The sequence below is a fragment of the Hydractinia symbiolongicarpus genome, chromosome 8 (assembly GCF_029227915.1).
Source record: "Hydractinia symbiolongicarpus strain clone_291-10 chromosome 8, HSymV2.1, whole genome shotgun sequence".
In the NCBI taxonomy this organism is placed as follows: domain Eukaryota; kingdom Metazoa; phylum Cnidaria; class Hydrozoa; order Anthoathecata; family Hydractiniidae; genus Hydractinia; species Hydractinia symbiolongicarpus.
The window spans coordinates 8,038,442-8,057,249 of record NC_079882.1 but is presented as its reverse complement, the minus strand read 5'-3'; the positions used below and the strand labels follow the sequence as shown (position 1 = coordinate 8,057,249).

The 18,808-nt window shown below is 33.4% G+C and overlaps 2 protein-coding genes across 4 annotated transcripts in view; one reads left to right on the top strand and one right to left on the bottom strand.

Moving 5' to 3' along the window:
- Positions 1–13,125, top strand: part of LOC130654070 (protein FAM149B1-like) — a 35,790-nt gene extending 22,665 nt beyond the window's left edge. For 2 of the 3 annotated variants that reach the window (XM_057456593.1, XM_057456595.1), the window contains exons 3-21: positions 1,763–2,021; positions 2,938–3,016; positions 3,684–3,735; positions 4,009–4,152; positions 5,838–5,908; positions 6,430–6,529; positions 6,996–7,116; positions 7,458–7,515; positions 7,892–8,010; positions 9,434–9,555; positions 9,705–9,744; positions 10,078–10,193; positions 10,592–10,640; positions 10,963–11,063; positions 11,212–11,293; positions 11,779–11,822; positions 11,953–12,028; positions 12,351–12,501; positions 12,628–13,125. In XM_057456593.1, the coding sequence (XP_057312576.1) occupies positions 1,763–2,021; positions 2,938–3,016; positions 3,684–3,735; positions 4,009–4,152; positions 5,838–5,908; positions 6,430–6,529; positions 6,996–7,116; positions 7,458–7,515; positions 7,892–8,010; positions 9,434–9,555; positions 9,705–9,744; positions 10,078–10,193; positions 10,592–10,640; positions 10,963–11,063; positions 11,212–11,293; positions 11,779–11,822; positions 11,953–12,028; positions 12,351–12,501; positions 12,628–12,701 (1,858 nt within the window). In that variant the 3' untranslated portion in view covers positions 12,702–13,125. Of the gene's footprint in view, positions 1–1,243; positions 1,438–1,762; positions 2,022–2,937; positions 3,017–3,683; positions 3,736–4,008; positions 4,153–5,837; positions 5,909–6,429; positions 6,530–6,995; positions 7,117–7,457; positions 7,516–7,891; positions 8,011–9,433; positions 9,556–9,704; positions 9,745–10,077; positions 10,194–10,591; positions 10,641–10,962; positions 11,064–11,211; positions 11,294–11,778; positions 11,823–11,952; positions 12,029–12,350; positions 12,502–12,627 lie in introns of those variants that run through there. The other variant, XM_057456594.1, reaches the window with a different exon arrangement.
- Positions 13,126–15,911: 2,786 nt separating this feature from the next.
- On the bottom strand, positions 15,912–18,562 carry LOC130655418 (CDGSH iron-sulfur domain-containing protein 2 homolog). The gene is made up of 3 exons (XM_057458173.1): positions 18,368–18,562; positions 16,875–17,006; positions 15,912–16,266 (listed from the first exon to the last, which is right to left on the bottom strand). Exons 1-3 carry the CDS (start codon positions 18,458–18,460, stop codon positions 16,180–16,182), a joined length of 312 nt encoding a protein of 103 aa, XP_057314156.1. The 5' UTR covers positions 18,461–18,562; the 3' UTR covers positions 15,912–16,179.
- Positions 18,563–18,808: the final 246 nt, after the last annotated feature.

Below are 18,808 nucleotides of genomic sequence, written 5' to 3'. Positions count from 1 at the left end.
TTTTGTGATCATTTACTTGTGCCAGGATCTCTTTTTCTTTTTATACAAAAGTATTAAACAATACCTTCTATCATTTTTCACACTTTCTATAACCAAATGGAGTTGTTTACTTAGCTAAAAATTGAAGGGATGTTGAACATATGTTGATAAGCTTTTTTTTTTTTTTTTTTTTTGTTTTTTAAGTAATTTGCATTTTATAGCTTTTGGGGTTTTATGCTGCATAATTATCATGTCATATAAGCAATAGCAAATGTTGAAATTTGTTTTCGTAGGTGTTTTGATATTGAATATACTGACTCTGAAATACTAAAATTATGTGAAAAAAAGTTTTGTGATTTGTTTAAATTGATACATTAGTGAGTGAAAAGGTTTTAATATTGGCTAATTTAATTGTGAAAAAAACTTGTGAACTTTTAAAAGAAGTATTTTCTAACTGTCTTCTGAAGTTGTAAGATTACTTTGAAGTGTTGTCTATCTAGTTGTTTTCTTTTTTTTCAAATGTTTTTAAATGCCTCTCAACATTTTGAGAGCTAGGGAAAATAGATTGCACAAGAGACATGGTGATACAAGCACCTCAGGTCAATGTTTATCAAATTGTTTTATATATATTGTTTTTGTTTTTTGTTTTCAAAGTATGGTTTATTTTATTTTTATAGTAATAAGACTGCCAGAATTTGATTATGTAAAGTGCTTACTGCTTTGTTGAAAAGGGAGGCTTATAGGAATTATGTAATGTGTACTTGAAGTACCCTTATTGAAGATTATCTTATGACCTCAAAATAAAATTTAACTTAACTTTTTCATGTTTTAATCATTTATTTGTTAAGACAATATTCATTCAAACATCATTCTATACGTTATATGATAACAAATAATGCAAATATGCAACCACATGCAACAATTTCCACTTGCTAATGTGCTTATTATGTAGAAACCTTTTCAAAAAAACATTGTTCAGATTTTTCGTGACATCTCTGTTTTTTCTTTTCTCTGTTGTCTGTATGGTCTAATCCTGAAAATCTCTGGCAATTGTTATGTGTTACTCTCTTGATCAAAAATTAAGATGTTTCTGTAGAAGTTTGTAGGCTTGGTTTTAGTCAACAGAAGGAAGTCTAATCATAAACTAATTTATATTTTTAGAAGGTTTAGATACAGAATTAAACTTGGAAATGTTTTGTTATGTACAATAAAGATATCAACTGATTTAACTAATTATTATTTTTCTTTCTTAATTTAAAAGGTGAAAACAAAACAATAGTGTATATAATACCTAATATGGGCAACAGAATTTTTTGTCAGTATATTCTTCATTCCGACGAACATTTTTTTCATGAGATATTAAAATCACATGACACGCTTAGTTGGTACTGAGAAAATGCTGAGAACGTCGTCAATGAATAGAGGAAGTCATAGATATCCTTCACTTGTACTGCATGGGTAAATTTACATGATTGTAAACATTTTAAACGTGTAACTGCATTACAGAGAGTATTAACTGATTTTGTAAAGACCAGTTATACTAAAACAGTAATTAAATAATATATTTGCAAGAATATATAAACAAGAGTTTAAGGTTCCAAACCATGCTAGCGTGGAAAACGGACGTTAAGCCAAGAATGAATGGTGATGATGAATGAATTTAAATTTCATTATAGTTCATTTTATTATCAAAACATTTTATTATTATTTGCAATCAACAACCACTTGTTAACTTGTTTTAACAAGTCTCTATTTTTTTGTTTTTCTCTTTTTTTTATGTTAGACATGGTTTATCAAAGAATACTTTTGAAGAGCTCCGACCGCTCCCTGAAAAACCAGAAGAACCCTATTATCCATACCCACATGAATACAATAACCAGGATGTCCAAAGTCCAGAAGAGAGTGAAGAATTATCATTCAGCACTTCTTCGTCTTCGAATACATTTATTAATGGATTTTTCAATGAAAGTGTTTCCTCAGTTGGTACGGGAGGGAATATAACGACTGGACGAAGTAGTGCATATTCATGGGGACACGAAGATGTAAGTAGTTGTTTTGATGAAAATTATATAAGTGGTTTCTTATTTGGTATATAATAAAATACCTTTGGTTTGCCAAGCATAAATTGGTAAGATAACCTAATGGGATAGGATGCTCATATTGGCAAATCCCTGACATAAGGCTAACTCAAGGAATAGTCAAGGAAATATTTTATCAGGCACACATTTAAAAACTGTATTGTAATCAACGTTTTTTTTCCTTTTTTTTGAGATTTTTTTGGGTGTGCATGCAGGGTAGGGTATGCATCTAGGCCTGTAAAAGGGTATGCATTCAAACCTTATAAGTGTATAAACAAAATGGAAAACATATAAAAAAGGGAAGGGTGTATAGGTGGTAAAAAGAACCTAGGTTAATGTTTGTGGAATGCTTTTCGTGGAGTGCAATGAACGTTGGATAAGGAATAAAAATGTTTGTTATTGTTATCCTTTTTTTAAATTTGGACTTGTTTGAAGAACTAAAACAGTTTACCTTTGCAGTTTTCTAGGAGTTCTTCTGATGATAAGCATAATGAAAGTAAAGTAAAAGCCGACCCATACCGAAATGTTGCATTTGATACTTACCTTCCTGAATCCCTAAAAACAACATAGACCTATAATTTTCACGCCTTCATCAATAGTTTAAAATTGGTAGATCCTACCTGCTGCAATCTAATTGAAAAGGCATTTCCTGCAGACCTTCAGGACCATAATTATCTGAAGATATTTATGGTTAAAGTTAAAAATTTTGGTTTTGCAAATTTGAGAAAAACTGCTAAACATTTGCCTTGCATTTACCTTTTTAAGAAATCAAGGTTCTGCTTGGAACAAGTGTTTAAAGCACAACAGATTTCTTATTTACATTAAGAGTTGACTATTCTTAAAATGATTTTTTGTATGTAAATGTACTTTATTATTGCAGGAATTCGATAAAAAGGCTTCCTCTCAAGTGCGAGCAATGTTCGATGAAATTGATTGCTGCCTATTTGAAAATGTTTCACGTAAGCATTTTACGTTGTTATATCGTATGTCAACAAAATAAACTGTTTTTTAGGAAGATATTTTGATGCGTTACTCTAAAGATATTTTTAATGTTATGAAAATGGTCTTGACAGTTTTTACCTTTTCTAAGCACACTAGCCATTAACCTGTGGGAAATTCCCTTCGGGATTACCTGTCATACATATTCCCTGCATCACTATTTCGTGCATCATTCCTTGCCTGTTAACAGGAAATATAAAATTTACTTGGACCAGGGTTGTTACTATGATTATAGGTACGATTATAATGGACTTTTCTATTCCAAAACCCCTAAGTTTTAACTGGCTAACAGACAGACAGCCAGTATTATAACATAGAAAATATGATAGGGTACAATAGGAGGAGATAAAACTATAAAACTGGAAAATAATGACCATAAATGTCTTGTGCGTTAATTAACCAATTAACACATAATAAGGTTATAAATAAAGAAAAACAAAAAGTCATCAACATTACAATTATCAGAGTTTTTAGGAAAATTTGGGTTTATATGTGTGGCAAAATGAAAAACATGCTTTTTCTTGTGCTGTATTGGTTAATTTACTACTTATTGCACACCTAAATTATTTGCATGTGTGTACACACTATTGTACACCTCTTAAATCGTATATATTTTTATCTTTTTAGATCAAATGAATGACGAATGCAGTGATTGGGTGACATCATTTCCTTACTTAAGGTATTTTTTGTAATTATTACTGCATCAATTCACGACCATGATTTTGTTTCTTGTTCGTTCCTAAGATATTCCAGATATTTTTTTATTTTTTTTATTTATGAAATAAGGTATAATACGTCATGCAACTGTCACATGCATTTTTCTTACAGTCACAACATTGTGTGAGTCGAATTGTAAACCAAGCCAGGTGTATTCAGGCATGAGAAAGTGCCAGCCTGCAAATTGGGAACTCCATGGTCATTAAGTTTCGCAATTTGTTTTACTTATGTTTAGGTTGCTGGGCAATCAGTTAATTCCGAGTGAAGAATCTGGAATACAGATGATATCAAAAGAGACCGGACCTGTTGGTAACAAGGTAGCTGAAAGAAATGAATTGCTAGAAGATGTTGAGACTGATGCTGGCACCGAACTTTCTATGTGAGTATTTCATTTAATAAACTATGGAAGAGTTTTGATGAATTAGTGCCATCACGTTTTAATGTCGCGAATTCTCACCTATGCCAGAGTGGCCACCACAAAGATCTTCTAAATAACTTCAAGAAATAAAGACTCCAAAATCTACTAAGTAACCTAGAATTTAAACCCAAAATAATAATTATTTCTAAATTCTCCTAATATTATTTATAACTAGTTGATAAAGCCCGTGGAAAAATCCACTGAGGCAAGATAAATATGAAAAAGAAGCGTCATTCGAATTTTGATGACGTCAGCAACCCATCCACAAAAAAAAGAACCTTGTTTTCACGTTGCCTCTCTTGTGTAGAGCTTAAACTGCTGATCAAGAAAATGTATATGATCATGTGCTATTGACGAACGGTTAGGAAGATATAAAGGCTTAAAAATTTTGCTGACGTCAACAATGGCCCATCAAAACTTTAAAAAATTTTTTTAGAAATTTGAATACCTGTTGCCTTCATCGTATAGATCTTGAAACGCTGAGCAAGAAAATGTATAGAATCATGTACTTTTGATATTAGGGTTTAAAGGTTTTTTGATGACATCATCAACCCGTCCATTCCGAAACAGATTCGGGGACCCAGGTTTGGGAAAATTACCCAAATTGGTCCTAGGTGGTCCCTAGTTACCCATGCGGTGAAAAATCATTGACGTCACCACCTCGTTTCCAAGTTATTTAGCCTCAAAGTTTTAAGTGCAATGTAGTGGCTTCATTAATTTAATATAGGATATTGACGTTAAAGTAGTGTTATTGACGTCGCGCCGTAATGTCATAAAATTTAACAAATAAGACATGCATTTTTCGGCTACATCAGAGAAAATTTCGGTAAGATGAAGGTGTACGAATTTGTGAAGAAATGTTTTTTGGAACTTTTGGTAGGGACTTTGCTGACGTCAGCAAAATTTTAAATCCTTATATCTCCTTAGGCGTTTTTCAAAAACATACGATACTATACATTATTTTGATCATTGTTTCAACCTCTACACATTACAGAGAACAAATGACTAAATTTTGCCAATTTTCTTTTTGTATATGCACTGCTGACGTCAGCAAAAAATCTAAAGCAACCTATTTTTCCATTGTTCTTCTGCCTTAGTGGATTTTTCCACGGGGTTTATCGACTAGTCTCTTTAATAATACCTGCATACGTCTGTCTGTCTCGTAAAATGGTAGCTTAGCTGCACAGGTAGTGAGAAGCACGCAATGCGGTATAAAAAGGACGGGCGATCCCGTGGTTTTTTCCATGGGCTAACGACTAGTTTTTATAAATTTTCGCAAAAAGTATATAAAAAATTGTTCTAAATTATTAAACTAAATGCGGTGGTAAAACCATGTTGTAGAATATTCATGATGTCCATAACAAAATTCCCTACCTCTTTAAGCTTATCAGCTAATAATTATTCTAAGTATGAAAAACCTTTATTCTCCTAAAATCTTTGCCCTGTATTCTACGTGTTCAGAGGGAGGCTAAAAGGTGGTTTAAAAAATGCAGGAATACAAATAAAGTGTGATTGACAAGGATTTCTCATGGGAAATTTCTTTTAAGGGAAATAGTTCATTATACCAGAAACTTCGTATTAGTGCCAGTTAATACATAACAACTATATTTTCTATATTATATAATAAATTTTTTTACCTTGTTTAGCTTATCAGTTAATGGGCAAAAAGTTGAAGCAGTCAATGCTCCAGCATCTGCACAAACATTGTCAAAACAAGGTAAAAAAAGTTTGTGTTAGTGTTTTTTTACTTCTGTTGTGTCTTCAACGTTTGTTTTGATCATTGCCATAGTTTTCCTTTGAGATAGCAACGTCTTATTTGTATTTAATTTTTTAAGTTTGTTATGTATTACCCATTCCTTTTACGGTGAACTAGTCTTTTGTTCCGTACTATTAGTTTTCATACATATGTATATATTTTTTTGGGTTGTGTAAGAGCTTTGTATGTGTGTGTACCACTCAGTAGTGTCTGGCTGCTTTGTGATATAGTGCTTTTATAGTTTCTAGCCCTAACTACAACGATATAAAAATTTGTGATTTTCTGTCCTGCACTCACACAAAATAGTAGAAACCAATCAATGTCCAGGTAGAAGTCTCAAGCTAAGCTATAATTTCTATATGTTTGCTTTACCTTTTTATTGCTAACATACTGGTGAAATTGATACTATACGAGTCATAATGCAGTTTTCTCTATATTGTTAGCAAATGATGTATTTTTAACCATTGCTTTCTTCTTGCTAGATATTTCAAACCAGTTCAATTCACTTTCTCATCTTGAAGAAGAAGTGTTTGCTATTGATGGCGAGATTGAAGAGTTTATAGCCTATGACAATAATGATAAGTGAGTATATTGTGATATTTTGACAAAAGTCTCAAATCCACCTCAGGCCTATTGTGTCTCCTCGAAAGTCCAAAGAAATGTCTGGTGTAAAAGCTGGCAAACATTAGCTAGATTGACCTTTTGTACAACTTGCATCTAAGATCTTTTCAGAGTGGCTTGCCAGACCTCGAAAAGCCTTGAAATCATTTAAGGTGACCTTGAATATTCCTCATTTTATAGAGGAAAACCTTGAAATTCCAAAAATCGTAGTAACTTGTTGTGTTTTTAGCCTTTTAAATGCCTTTCATTCCTTAGTTTGGGTGTGTTTTTACATTCGCTTATACTATTTTCTTGCGTCTGTTTGCTTAGGAATATGGCGAATATTAAACTCTTGAAAAATAGCCACAAAAGAAAAAAATTTTAAGAACGTTAAAGCACATTGATGCACCAAGTTAGTCGTTAACTTTATTCATTTCATATGTTAAAGTGAAAAACAAGATCCGAAAGATCGTAAACGTAAGAAGCACAGAGCGTTTCCACCTGTCACTCCTCATGCTTTCATCAAAGAAACAGTTTTAAGTGAATGCTTTGATAATGTTTGGGTAGAGGTATGTTGAAGTTTCGGGCGTTGTCGTTTCTGAACAATACTATATCTTATGTATATTTTAATAGTTTAAATTCTACGTTAGGCATTATTCAAAACAAAGTCACTTTTCGGGCGTGTTGTATCAATGTTTTATCTGCCTTTTTCAGATTTTTGCGCGAATTTGACTTTCCTTATGACTCTATTTAGCCTAACGCCTCTGACGCTGCGAGAGTGTTAATAAAGAAAGAAAATTCTCGTTTGTTCCCATCTCTTCAATTTATACTTTGGAAAAGTTGCTTTTAGAAAATATTTTAGAGTTACAAACCCTTTTTATTATTTTACCGTGTTTAAGTTTGTTTTCAGGTTATTGGTATACTTAAACATTTGCTCAAGTTATATATTCGTGCCAGAGCAAAAAAAGGTACTGAATTTAATTAGTGAACAATAAATTTAAAATTAGTTATACTCATTTTTATTATACTTGTGTCTCCATATTTTTGCTCGTGTGATATTGGAGAGAGTGGTGCAATGGTCGCGCATTCACATTGTAATGAGAAGGTTTCAGGTTCGAGTCCCCACTCTGGCGCACTTTAAATGTAGTGTTGTCAACCACTTTGGTGCCACAAACTGACTGCTAACCGGCTTAGTTGTCAGGAAAGCAAGTTAAAGTAATGCTACACGTATTTCTGGAGCTAATGTAACATAGTTGCAGTCAGAGAGAAGAAAGAGCCAGTCGTCGGAATGGAATCCTCAAAGGACCTTTTAAACTTCTCATTTCTTACTATTTTTTATTTTAGAAATGGAAAGACAACATGCTAATTTTGATTCCAACATGGATCGCTTTCTTGAGAGTTCACTCGAGCTTCCACCTTCAAGAGATAGTTACTATGGGAGACACCCTCGTTTTCCCTCACAAGTAAGTTTGTCTCTTGGGTAATATGAACACAAATTCAACATTTACATTGGTAAAGGAACTGTCTATGTTGAAAGCAAGGCAGGGTGATAGCCGGGATAGGACGCAAAGCAGTAAACCGACTTACTGAAACGTTTTCACTAAATTACCTGAGCTTAGAAAACGTGTTACTAACATGAAGTTTGCGGTGAAGAACCTTTGTATTTGTAGACGATTAACTTGTCGTTGCGGTAATGATTGATGATTGATGATTTATTGTCAATCACATTTTTCTCACATTTGGTACTGTGCTAAAAAATGTGGAAACGGAATAACACCACTGGGAAATTATTCACAATAAAAACCTCTAGAAAGTTGATTTCTGTTTCACTTAAATACACTAATATTTTCTCCAACAAATAATCGTGGCGAGGTAACACCGAATTACAGGATGTGAAAAATGAGCTATCATCTCGTCTCATCCTCCAAATAAACAGCACGAGGTCAAAGCGATAATAATTTTATTTTGTTTACTGTTTTTATAATAATTATGAATATAAAAAAATGAGAATTGAGTTTAAATATTTTTTTATTATTATTTTTATATCAATATTGTTTGTTGCCTGTAGCTTTTCTTTAAAATTGAAAGTGAATTCCACAAATATTTATCAAGCTGTCTGATATTTAAAATCGGAACCTAAAGAGAGTTAAAAAATGTTTAAAAAATTTATGTTCCAATGAAACGTGGTGTAGCCATACACAAATGGTGAAGATATGAAATATATTTAAAAAGCTGTTACATTTAGAAATAGTATTTATATACCTTCCTTACTGGTAAACGCTTGTGCATAATTTTTGACTTTTTACAGAATAAGTGATGAAAAATAAAATAAAAACCTTCAGAGCAATTTTATATCAAAATTTTAAACTCGAAGTGAAAACTGAAAATATCCAACTTTTGAATCTTTTCAAGTCTTAATGTACTAAAAAAAGTAAAGAAGAAATCAGGGGAAAAGGCTTATTAATCAAATCGGTAAGAATGATTGTTTGTTAAAAAAATCGGTAAATATTTTGGTTATTACAAAAATACCAGTCAGTGAGCCGAAATTTTGTGCATTTTTACCGACTTTTTCTTTTCGATAAAGTACGTAAATTCGTCTTGGATTTAAATTTGATGATGCTGGTAGGAATTTTTCTCAAAATTGTTTTGTTTTCAGTGACGAAAGCGTTTTAATAATCAACGGTACTATAAGAAACTCTCACTTGTATTTTCTATATGTTGTTATGAACGGAAATAATACGGAACATTTAAAAGGGGTGTGTCTAAGTAAGGTGTTTCGATTGTGATCGGGAAGACAACACCGAAGCAACAACGTGGTTAAATGAACACATATTTTCAACGCCTTTTTATAAACAGCTTAAGTAGAAAGGTCTTGATTTTTTTTAGCTAAGGTTGAAGGTTGGAACTGGGATATTCAATACGTCTTCAGACCTTACTGCTTTGAAAAAATTAATCACGATCAGATCAGTATCATTGCAACACAGAGAATCTTCTGTTACTCAAAATATGTAAGTATACTTTTACATCATTTGATTTTAGAAATTTACATTTATTAGTATGTTGTGTTAAGAATTCATTGTTATTGTGTTTTGATGTCGTCCAAGCGTTAGAAATGAAGGTGTATAGTTTAAGGATTATATTTACCAATGTTTTCCAGGATCCCTGAAGAAGATGTTACTCTTAAAGATCCAGTCAATGTAAGTTGCTTAGCTTTTAATCTGCTTCTTAGTTGTTGTTCACTTTCGATAGTTTGCGATTCTGCGTCAACGGAATCTTTTTTACATCTGTGATTTGGTATCTAGAGGTGTTCCATACACGACTTCTTGTTTTTAGTGTTCTTTTTTATTTCTAAATTTTAAAGTGGGAATAGTGAGTACTGCTTATTTCCAGTCCTGTATATTTGTAAGCTTAAAAAGGCGTCTTAAAAGAATTCCAGGTGCCCCCGCCCCCGCTCCACCCCCGAAAATTCAAACACTTTTAGTCCCCATTTACGAAATGGCGGGTTTTCATACATCGCTTTTCTATTTTAGCACCGTCCGCTATCAAGTACAGTCGGTGTGTTCAGACAGTTTCCCAAAACGAGCACGTTTCGCGCCGCCGAACAACAGTTTTACCACAGAATGTTTTCTGCTAAAGGTCCGAAAAGGTATGGTATTTTTATTGTGTTTTTTAAGTCTTAACAGCAGTAATTTTGCTAAGAGGTTTACAATTTCAAATTTAACGCAACAACTTAAAATATAATGTAACAATTAATTTTATAACGCATGCGCAGTGCACAAAACTATCTCTTTTTCAACGCCCTGACTATATTTTTGTGAAATATATTCAGTTTTATAATGAAACTTGTCCCGCAATTTTGCCGCCTTTCACCTTTGTTGAAAGTTATCACGCCCGTTTTAATGACGTTCTTTCGTCAAACTGTCACAATCTTCATAGATATACGCTATGTTATGAAAATTAACGCCGCGTGATAGGGATGCTACAATGTTAGAATCGTAAAAATGTTTTCCGCATTGCATTTTTTTTCATATTTCTTATTTCAAGAGCGATTCGTTTACAGCCACTTCAAACCCCGAAGACTGCTGGACACGTGGTTAGTATATTACTCGTTTTCTTTTCTCTTTTTTTTTCCTATTAACTTATCAATTAAAGGAAAGTGTTGTTTTGGTGGTATTTTTGTTACAGCCGAGAACTAAAATCTAGACCTGTACTAAAGCCTTGCTTCCAAAGAGAGTTCACTTAGTCTAAAATAAAGACACTATTGTAACAGGTTGTTTGTTTTGTATGAATCCAAAATATTTCACATTTTATCATGTTTCAGGTGAGGAGTAATCACCTCTATTAAAAAATTGTTTATTGAAAATAAAAACATGAAAATGTTAGACATGGAGTAAGTATTTTCTTTCTTGTTTCAGGAGGTAAACAACGTGGGTGAGGTTCGTGGTACCCGACTGACAACTTCTGGTGGCAGACAAGCTGGATTGACCATTAACAACAACAACAACCAACAACTGTGGTAAGACATTCATGTTGAGCTGCAATTATAACAAGTAGTTAAAATTTCATTTGGAGGAAGTTGCAGCATGTATTACCCATCTTACTATATGAATAATTCTTTGTGTCTGTTTACGCAAGCTTAATTTTTTGCTTTTTGTATTTACCAGGGGTGCTCGAAACGGTGCGCTACCTCCACTAGAGAGATTAGGAGCTGCCGACACCACTTTGTCATATCAAGTTAAAAGTCCGGTAAGTAGATGGTTGCTTATGTATTTAAACAAGTTATATTATTTTTCACCTGGTAGCTTATAAGCTGAAATTTCCGGACCCGTATAATTAAATGACGAATGAAAAAATTGACAACCAAGTGTTGTTTCTCTATAAACCCTTATATTGTTTTTTCTAACCCTAAAAAGGGATAGTCAGTGATCTGAAAAACCCTGGAAAAGTCGGAGATTCCTAAAATTGTATCAAAACATCATTGCGTCAAAAGGCAATTTAGTAATTTGTTGTATAAAACTTAACAAATTAAGCATTGCCGAAGTCGGGGTGAATGAAAATGAAAACTGACTGGCCACCCTGTAAAGCTTTTAAGGTCGTTCCAAAAAAAACTTCAAAACTCTTTCGTATGTGAAACCAGACAGAAATAAGTAACCAGTTTCGCTCTGAAGCGTTGTGGAGAAACCAGTATCCAGCATCGATGTTTACTGATCAATTACTTCTGTTGTTTTTAGAAACGTAAAAATCGAGCAACAAGTGCCGTGAGTAACGATTCTAAGTAAGTTTTTGTTGTTGCTGTTGTTAAATTAACTTAGTCGTTAAAAATGGTATGGTGAATGTTTGTAAAGTTAAAACAAAAAAACAATTTTTGGGATATGTAGTTCAATATATGCTATCATTTTTTATAGAAATCCAACAACGCGGGATAGATCATTTCATTCAACGCTGCCTGACTCTAGACCGAACACTACCCAATCATTTCTTGTAAGTTGATGTATTTTAAGTTCCTCTCATTTTATTTTACAGTGTTAGTCTGATTCCATTGTGCGAGTTTTCAACAATCCTAATTGAAACACACTTGATAAAATTATAACTTCGAGGCGAGATATCATGGTTTTCTTTTGTGTGCCACAGTTTTAGATTAATTTATGTTTTTTTTCCCGATCGCTATTCATACAAACTTTCAAGCGTTTAATTTTATTTGGTAGTTTTTGCTACATTTTAAAATTAAAAGAGAAACACGTGACTGATGTTTGATCGACCAATCATTTGCTTTATTTGATCGACCAATCATTTGTTTTATTAGAACGACCAATCGTTTAACAGACTTAAACTTCGCGACTCATCACAAAGCTTACCGTCTAAAACATCTGCGCACACTTACCACGACAATCCTTTCTCAACTAAACAATTATTAGAGGAGGAGCCTCAGGAATTCGATGATCTTGTGTTATGGGGTAAGTCTGCCCGGCACGTATGTTGTTTGAAAATTAAAAATGGCTGCTTCCAATGTGCGCTACCATTTTTTGCAGTATTAGTGTTTCTTGTCATACCCTATACCATGAAGTAACTTCATTTTTCAGGTCACGGCCCACCTCTTATTTCTCACCAACAACCAAGAAAACGAAAATCGCTTGGAGGTGGTCCTGCTAGGTAACGACATGTTAAAGATGCAGAATACTAGATTGTCTTCGTGTAACAATTACAACCGTGGTCAGGATTAGAGCATCAGTTGATGTGTGCGCGAGTACTGCATCAATTGATGTGTACGTGTATATGAACGCGTCATCCATGACCGTTGTGATGTCATAGATCGAACTAAATTCGGTGCAAATATTTGTCTCGAATTGATCATCGAGTCTGTTTTAAGACGAATTCACAACTTGTGAAAGAAAATTCATTTATTTATTTGTGGCATAATGCTACTGTATTTTCTTAAGATAGACCTTGGTTCCATGCATATCATGAATACGAGGCTGGTTTTTATTTGAATGTAAATTTATACACAATATGTAAATATTGTAAAAAATACACTTAGTTGTAAATACAAGTTTTAAAAGTAAATATATTTAATACATTCACTTTCTTTTTTTTTCTTTTTTTTTCGTGTAATAGGCAGTGCTAGCTTTTCCAGGAGTAAATTTCAGGACTTATTTTATACCTGATTTGGTATTTTATAAAATAACTGCGCCCAATCCTCTAAGTCGTACTTTTTCGAACAAATTTTCCCTGGCGTGTTTGAGATAGAGGCAATCACTGTAGATCAAAAGACGAGTTATAAAAGAAAAATTTAAGATTATGATTTTTAACCTCTATAATATATTCATCAGACAAACGAAAAAAAGAATTTAAAAGTTTGCCTCCAGCGAAAAAAAAACTATTGATTTCATATGGAAGCGCCTAAAAATTTGTCTTTATTTGTTCTTGATATACAGGATTTGAAAATTTGTAATTTTGTGAAATTATGACGTCATAAATTAGATGCTGAGAAACAATATTGCTGGTATGAAGGATAATCAGCATAACTAAATAGTAATTTTCGTTTACATATCAAACTGAATGTCTGAAAATCTCAATCACCTAGAAAACATTGCTTCCTCCTAAAATTGTGTAGCCTCTGACATGTATTGCTTTTTCTTTGGAAGCGGTTATTTTTTTAACATTTAAAAAAAGTAACCAATAACGGATATAAGAAACATCCTTGGCCAGATTACAAGCCGTCAAATAGCGGTTTTGTCATCGGGGAACAAACCCTGTGGACAAGGATGGGTCATTATATTATCTTCTTTACTTCCCAAAGTTTTGTCAAAATCTACTAAAACATGAATTGGTTCACCTAAATTCTTCCAAATTGTAATATTTTTAGCTGTGGCCACCTGTTACCACAGTGTCATTTCAGTAATTACACTCTCACGGGCCGCAATTACGAATTTATTTGCGCCGTTTCAACATAACACAAAGTAAAGACAGCGCATTATGAACAACCTCGTCCCCAGGACCTCTTTTCGCTTTTTTGATATCGGGATGGGGCGAAAAAGAAGGTCCCCGCTGGTCGGATTTGCAAAATGACTGGTAGCCTCACTTTCACTAATGACATTTTAATTTATCTGTGAGTTGTTTACCAAGCTTGGCCAAATCTTACTTTGGTAAAAACTTTGTAGAATACTAATGTTTGTTAGGGTGAGTGAAACCACTTGCTGGAATATTCGGGATGAAAAGGGCTTTCCCCGACATGGACCACGTGAGCAAAGAACAATAGAATTACCCAATCAAAAAGCGCGGCCAAATTTTGGCCGCAGAAAATCGTTTGAGACCCAGCGTAATTTTTCCCACCTTAACTACTTCGATTTCCCGGTGGTAAGAAAAATTACGCTGGTTCTCCTATCATATATATACACTATGTGACAGGTTCAGCACTAGCTAGCAGTAAAAATATTTTGCCAATATAGGTGTTGTGATTAGCTGGGTGAAAGTAGATCTATAAAATAATTAAGAGTAATTTCGCGCCGTCCCCGAGATCAAAAAAGCGAAAAGAGGTCCTGGGGACGAGGTTGCATTATGAAGTCATTATTAATAGTTTTTCTTGTCACAGTGTTTATAAACGTTTTGCTTTTAGGTCTATTTATCTATTTATTTTTTGGATCTTTTATTTCCGTGCAACTCTGTTTACTTCACTGAGAAGAGATCTAATCGTTTCGCTCCCCATATTTGCATTAAAAGGCTATTTTAGTAGTTTATTGTGCTTTAGAAACAGACAGAAGTATAACCTAAAATGAGCATCTATATAATAATACGCCAGTTCCGTGTGTCTGTAACAGGCAAAGTGGATGTGTTGTTTTTCTAAAGAAACAGCCGCGGTAACATGTCACCTTTGCTAACTTTTATTATTTATTGTCTTTTGTGTGCTTTTTCAAATTGATTTAAAATTTTTAGTTTAAAAAAGTCACGGTTAATTTACTTTATTGTTCTCATAAAAACCTTTGTGTAATAATGTAATCTTTATTACACAAGTCACGGGTAATTAAATTCTTATTATTTCCTTCAGCACGTGTCTATTGTTTATGAAAAACATATTGGATTTATTTATTCCCGCTTGAATGGAATTAACAACAAAACGTTTTCACGAAAAGAACAATGAATTTTATGGTTAATTTCGCTGTTTTTTTATTTGGTATCTATAGTGGATTTTTCCACGGGACTAAATACTAGTAATTAATATTTCTTTAACAGGATAATTAATATTTCTTTAACAGGATATCGTATACACCTTGCCTATCATCTTATTGTTCGTCTAGTATAAAAATGGTGTGCCTACCTTTCAACCGTCGGCCCTAATTACGCCGATTTCAAAAACCGCCTTTCGACCGCCATTAAAGGTGGCGTTAAAAGAACCGCTGAGTGGAAAATCGAAATTTTTCGCTATTTAAAACCCTACGCAGTCTGAAAGGACACGAATACACTTTTTTATGAAAATCGACTGAACATATTTCGAAACGAAGTTATTTTGTATAATTTTGTCGAGTTATGAGAAATACGCCGCCTTTTGCATTTTCATTTGCAAATAGTCTTTAACGTCGGCCGTGATTTTCGCCAGTCGCTAAAATAACGCTAATGATTGGTGTCTTTGGCATGGAGGGCCATGGTTATAGGTACATTGTTGATAGTTTTAGCGTTGTTAGACTTACATGTATCTAACACGATTTAAAAAAACGAACCATATCCCTAATTTTCAAATGAAATACTTTAGAAACGTCGCCAACTAAAACATGATGGATTACCTGGATTAAAATAGTTTTGGCCCTGGGACAATTTCTAGTGCCCTTTGAACAAAGGGCATGTTACTGGCCGAGAAGAAATACTTGCGACATTTTGCGTGACATTTATTTTGCAGAATTTAGAAATATAAGTATATAAGTTAAGGCTTATAAATTTCTTCTTCCTGACAAAAATATAAGATGCTGGTAGTTCAGTAAACTTATTTTGCCACAGGCATTGGAGAGCATATATTCTGATAGTTTAAAGTAAATTTACATGCATGATACTTGTTGGATCTGTATGTATATAAATATGAAGAAAAAAAATTAAAAACGAAATATAAATTCGCAAATGGTTCTTCTTTGTATGGTAATAACATGTTATGACTTTCTTGAGATGCACACAGGACCAACATTATCTCCGGTAAGTTTGTTATGCCCGTTATGTGTTCCATCACAGTATGGAAACTAAAAGAAAACAAAATGCATCACTACTCATCATTACTTGACGATAAAAAGGTCTATTTAAAGACGCCTTTGTTTGAAATAAAATTTAACAAAATATATAGATATTGATTTTGTCATCAAAGAAAATTACTTATTCATTGTTTCAATAAGAAGCCTTTAAGATTTTTTGACTCTAGTAAGGACTATTTTCTAGATTTTGCAATAGGTTTTATCACAAACTGCATCCAAAGGTATTATTTGTAATAATTTATGTTGTAAAGTTTTAACCTAAAATTTGCAGTAATTTGTGTATTGTTAGCAATCAAAAAGAAGTGACAACATTTTGCAAAATTTGTTAAAGTCCCAAATTCTACAAAATATTTAAAATGGACAGTTAAAGGCATCTGTGAAATTTAATTTTGTCAAAATTTATTCCCAATAAAGTAGTTGGCTAAAAATTTTTTATAAGTGATAAGAACTGCAGTTGACAGTATGTAAAGATGTACCAATGTTACACAATTCTTACATTGTAAATATCCTGCAATATTTGTATCTTTTGCATCGCATATGTGTCCCTTCTTCGAAATAATAATAAAATTCTGACTTTAAGGAACAGTTATATATAATACCTTGCTTGACCTCCAGCACCTACAGAAGGCAACTTCATTTGGCAGGTCCTCCATGTCAAAAACATTTACACATTTCGCCTTATCTTTTTCCACACATTTGTTAATGCAGTCGCTTCCATCATAATGAGTCACCTGTTTAAAAGATATCAATTAGGATTACTTCGTTATCTGCAGATAGATAGATAGATAGATGTGCATATTTTACATGGCTAGCCTCACAAATATCGAGGGATATACCCTGTCTATTATTTCCAGGAGGGGCCATGGCTTAGATGGAGAGTCCTAGAGTATTTAATGCTCATTTTGAGCGACGCAGACCCAATTAGGGCCCGCGCTCTACTAGACAACTCCCGGCAACATCCAACGGCCCACACAGTGTGCCATCTTCCCAATTTCCCTCACATGGCTTGGGTTAACCCGGGGCTATGGTAACATTCACTCGCCCATGTTGAATCGCCGTCAAGAGGAATCGAAACCCGGCCTCCCGCACAGAGTACGAGAGCTATAACCACTAATCTACGGCGCCAATATTATTCTCCTCATAAACACATTTAATTATAGATCTTAAAATCTCTTATATATTTTTTTCATTTCTTTTTTCATTAGATGTACTTACTAAAACAGAAAACAACCAAGAAATGATAAAAAAACAGCAGTTAAATTGACGTGGGCTCTCTCTAATCTATGACACATGGGACAAATCTTTCATTATTCAGGTTAAATTTAACTGTGAGAGCTATGTTTTTATGTAGCTAAATATATACACAACTTTGCGACAATGCAGAAAAAGATCCATAAAAGAATAAAAAAGACAAGAATAGTATAGTAGTTTAGTTTTCTTGTCAATATTCAATATGAAATAAATAGTTGTTGTTCGTAGATATGCTTGATCCATGGCATTTAAGTTGTGTGCAGAAACTTTTAATAGGGCAGGAGAATGTTAAACATATCATATGAGCTCGTCCCTAGAAACTTTGTACATGTGTCAATATGGAGCTACATCCTGTCAGATATCTTAGATGTACAGTAGCAGAGTCGTCTGGGTACAAGGTTGGATATCATTTATTATATGTATCGCCCATGTGTATCATACACAGACAAGAAAATAGAATAAATTAATCAATTTCCAGACATGCCTAAACAAAAATTATACTTTGTGAAGTTTCGTAGCCGCTCAGATTGTTTTATTTTTTGTCGTTTTCTAAGCACTTTTACTTGGGCTAAAAAAGTTATATAAAGTATCAAACACGCAGACGTGCAACCATGAACTGTATTGGTTGCACCTTGGTTGTTTTAATGGTTTTATGCTAATTTATTGGTTTTCTGCTTATTCCAAGGACGTTCCTGGTCGTTTCTGTTGATCCTGGTGGTTTCTGGTCGTTTTCTGTTTTAGTAATTAGGTAATTAGCTACGTTTATTGGCTGAGTTTCGCTAAAAACACGCTTTTTGAGATTCTAGCTAGGCTGGTACAGACTAGTAAATATAATAGCTACCTTTGGAACTACAATCTTGAAAACTAAATATGAAGCAATTCCACCTGCTAAAAATGCCCCACCAATTTTTAGAGCGTCTTCCTTAAGTGACATGATTTTAAGGGTGTACGAAGTTTCTATAAAAGTATCAACAATAACAAACAAAGAAAAATGGTTCTCCTGCAGTGCAGCCTTGTTGAATGTGGCAATAACGCGGTGTATGACGCCGGTAAGATGTCAACATCGTTTCCATACTTCTACTATCAGCCAAAATACACTCCCCCTTTTTAGATAACAAATTATTAAATTACAAATTAACATTCATCCCATCTAAAACTCGAGTTTTGGATGGAATAAATGTCAAAAAATAGCTTTCAGCCAAGAAAAAATCTAATGTTCTTAGTAATAAGTTTCCAAATAATTGCGTGTATTATTTAAGTGAATCATGAACTTTAGGTAAAA

What these genes read in the sequence shown, in the direction of transcription:
- LOC130655418 (XM_057458173.1), bottom strand. Translation starts at nt 18,460, where the DNA reads ATGTCACTTAAGGAAGACGCTCTAAAAATTGGTGGGGCATTTTTAGCA. An exon ending in TCAAGATTGTAGTTCCAAAG is followed by an intron (nt 17,007 to 18,367) that starts GTAGCTATTATA and finishes TCTTTTAAACAG; the next exon opens with GTGACTCATTATGATGGAAG. An exon ending in GGTGCTGGAGGTCAAGCAAG is followed by an intron (nt 16,267 to 16,874) that starts GTATTATATATA and finishes GTTTTCTTTTAG; the next exon opens with TTTCCATACTGTGATGGAAC.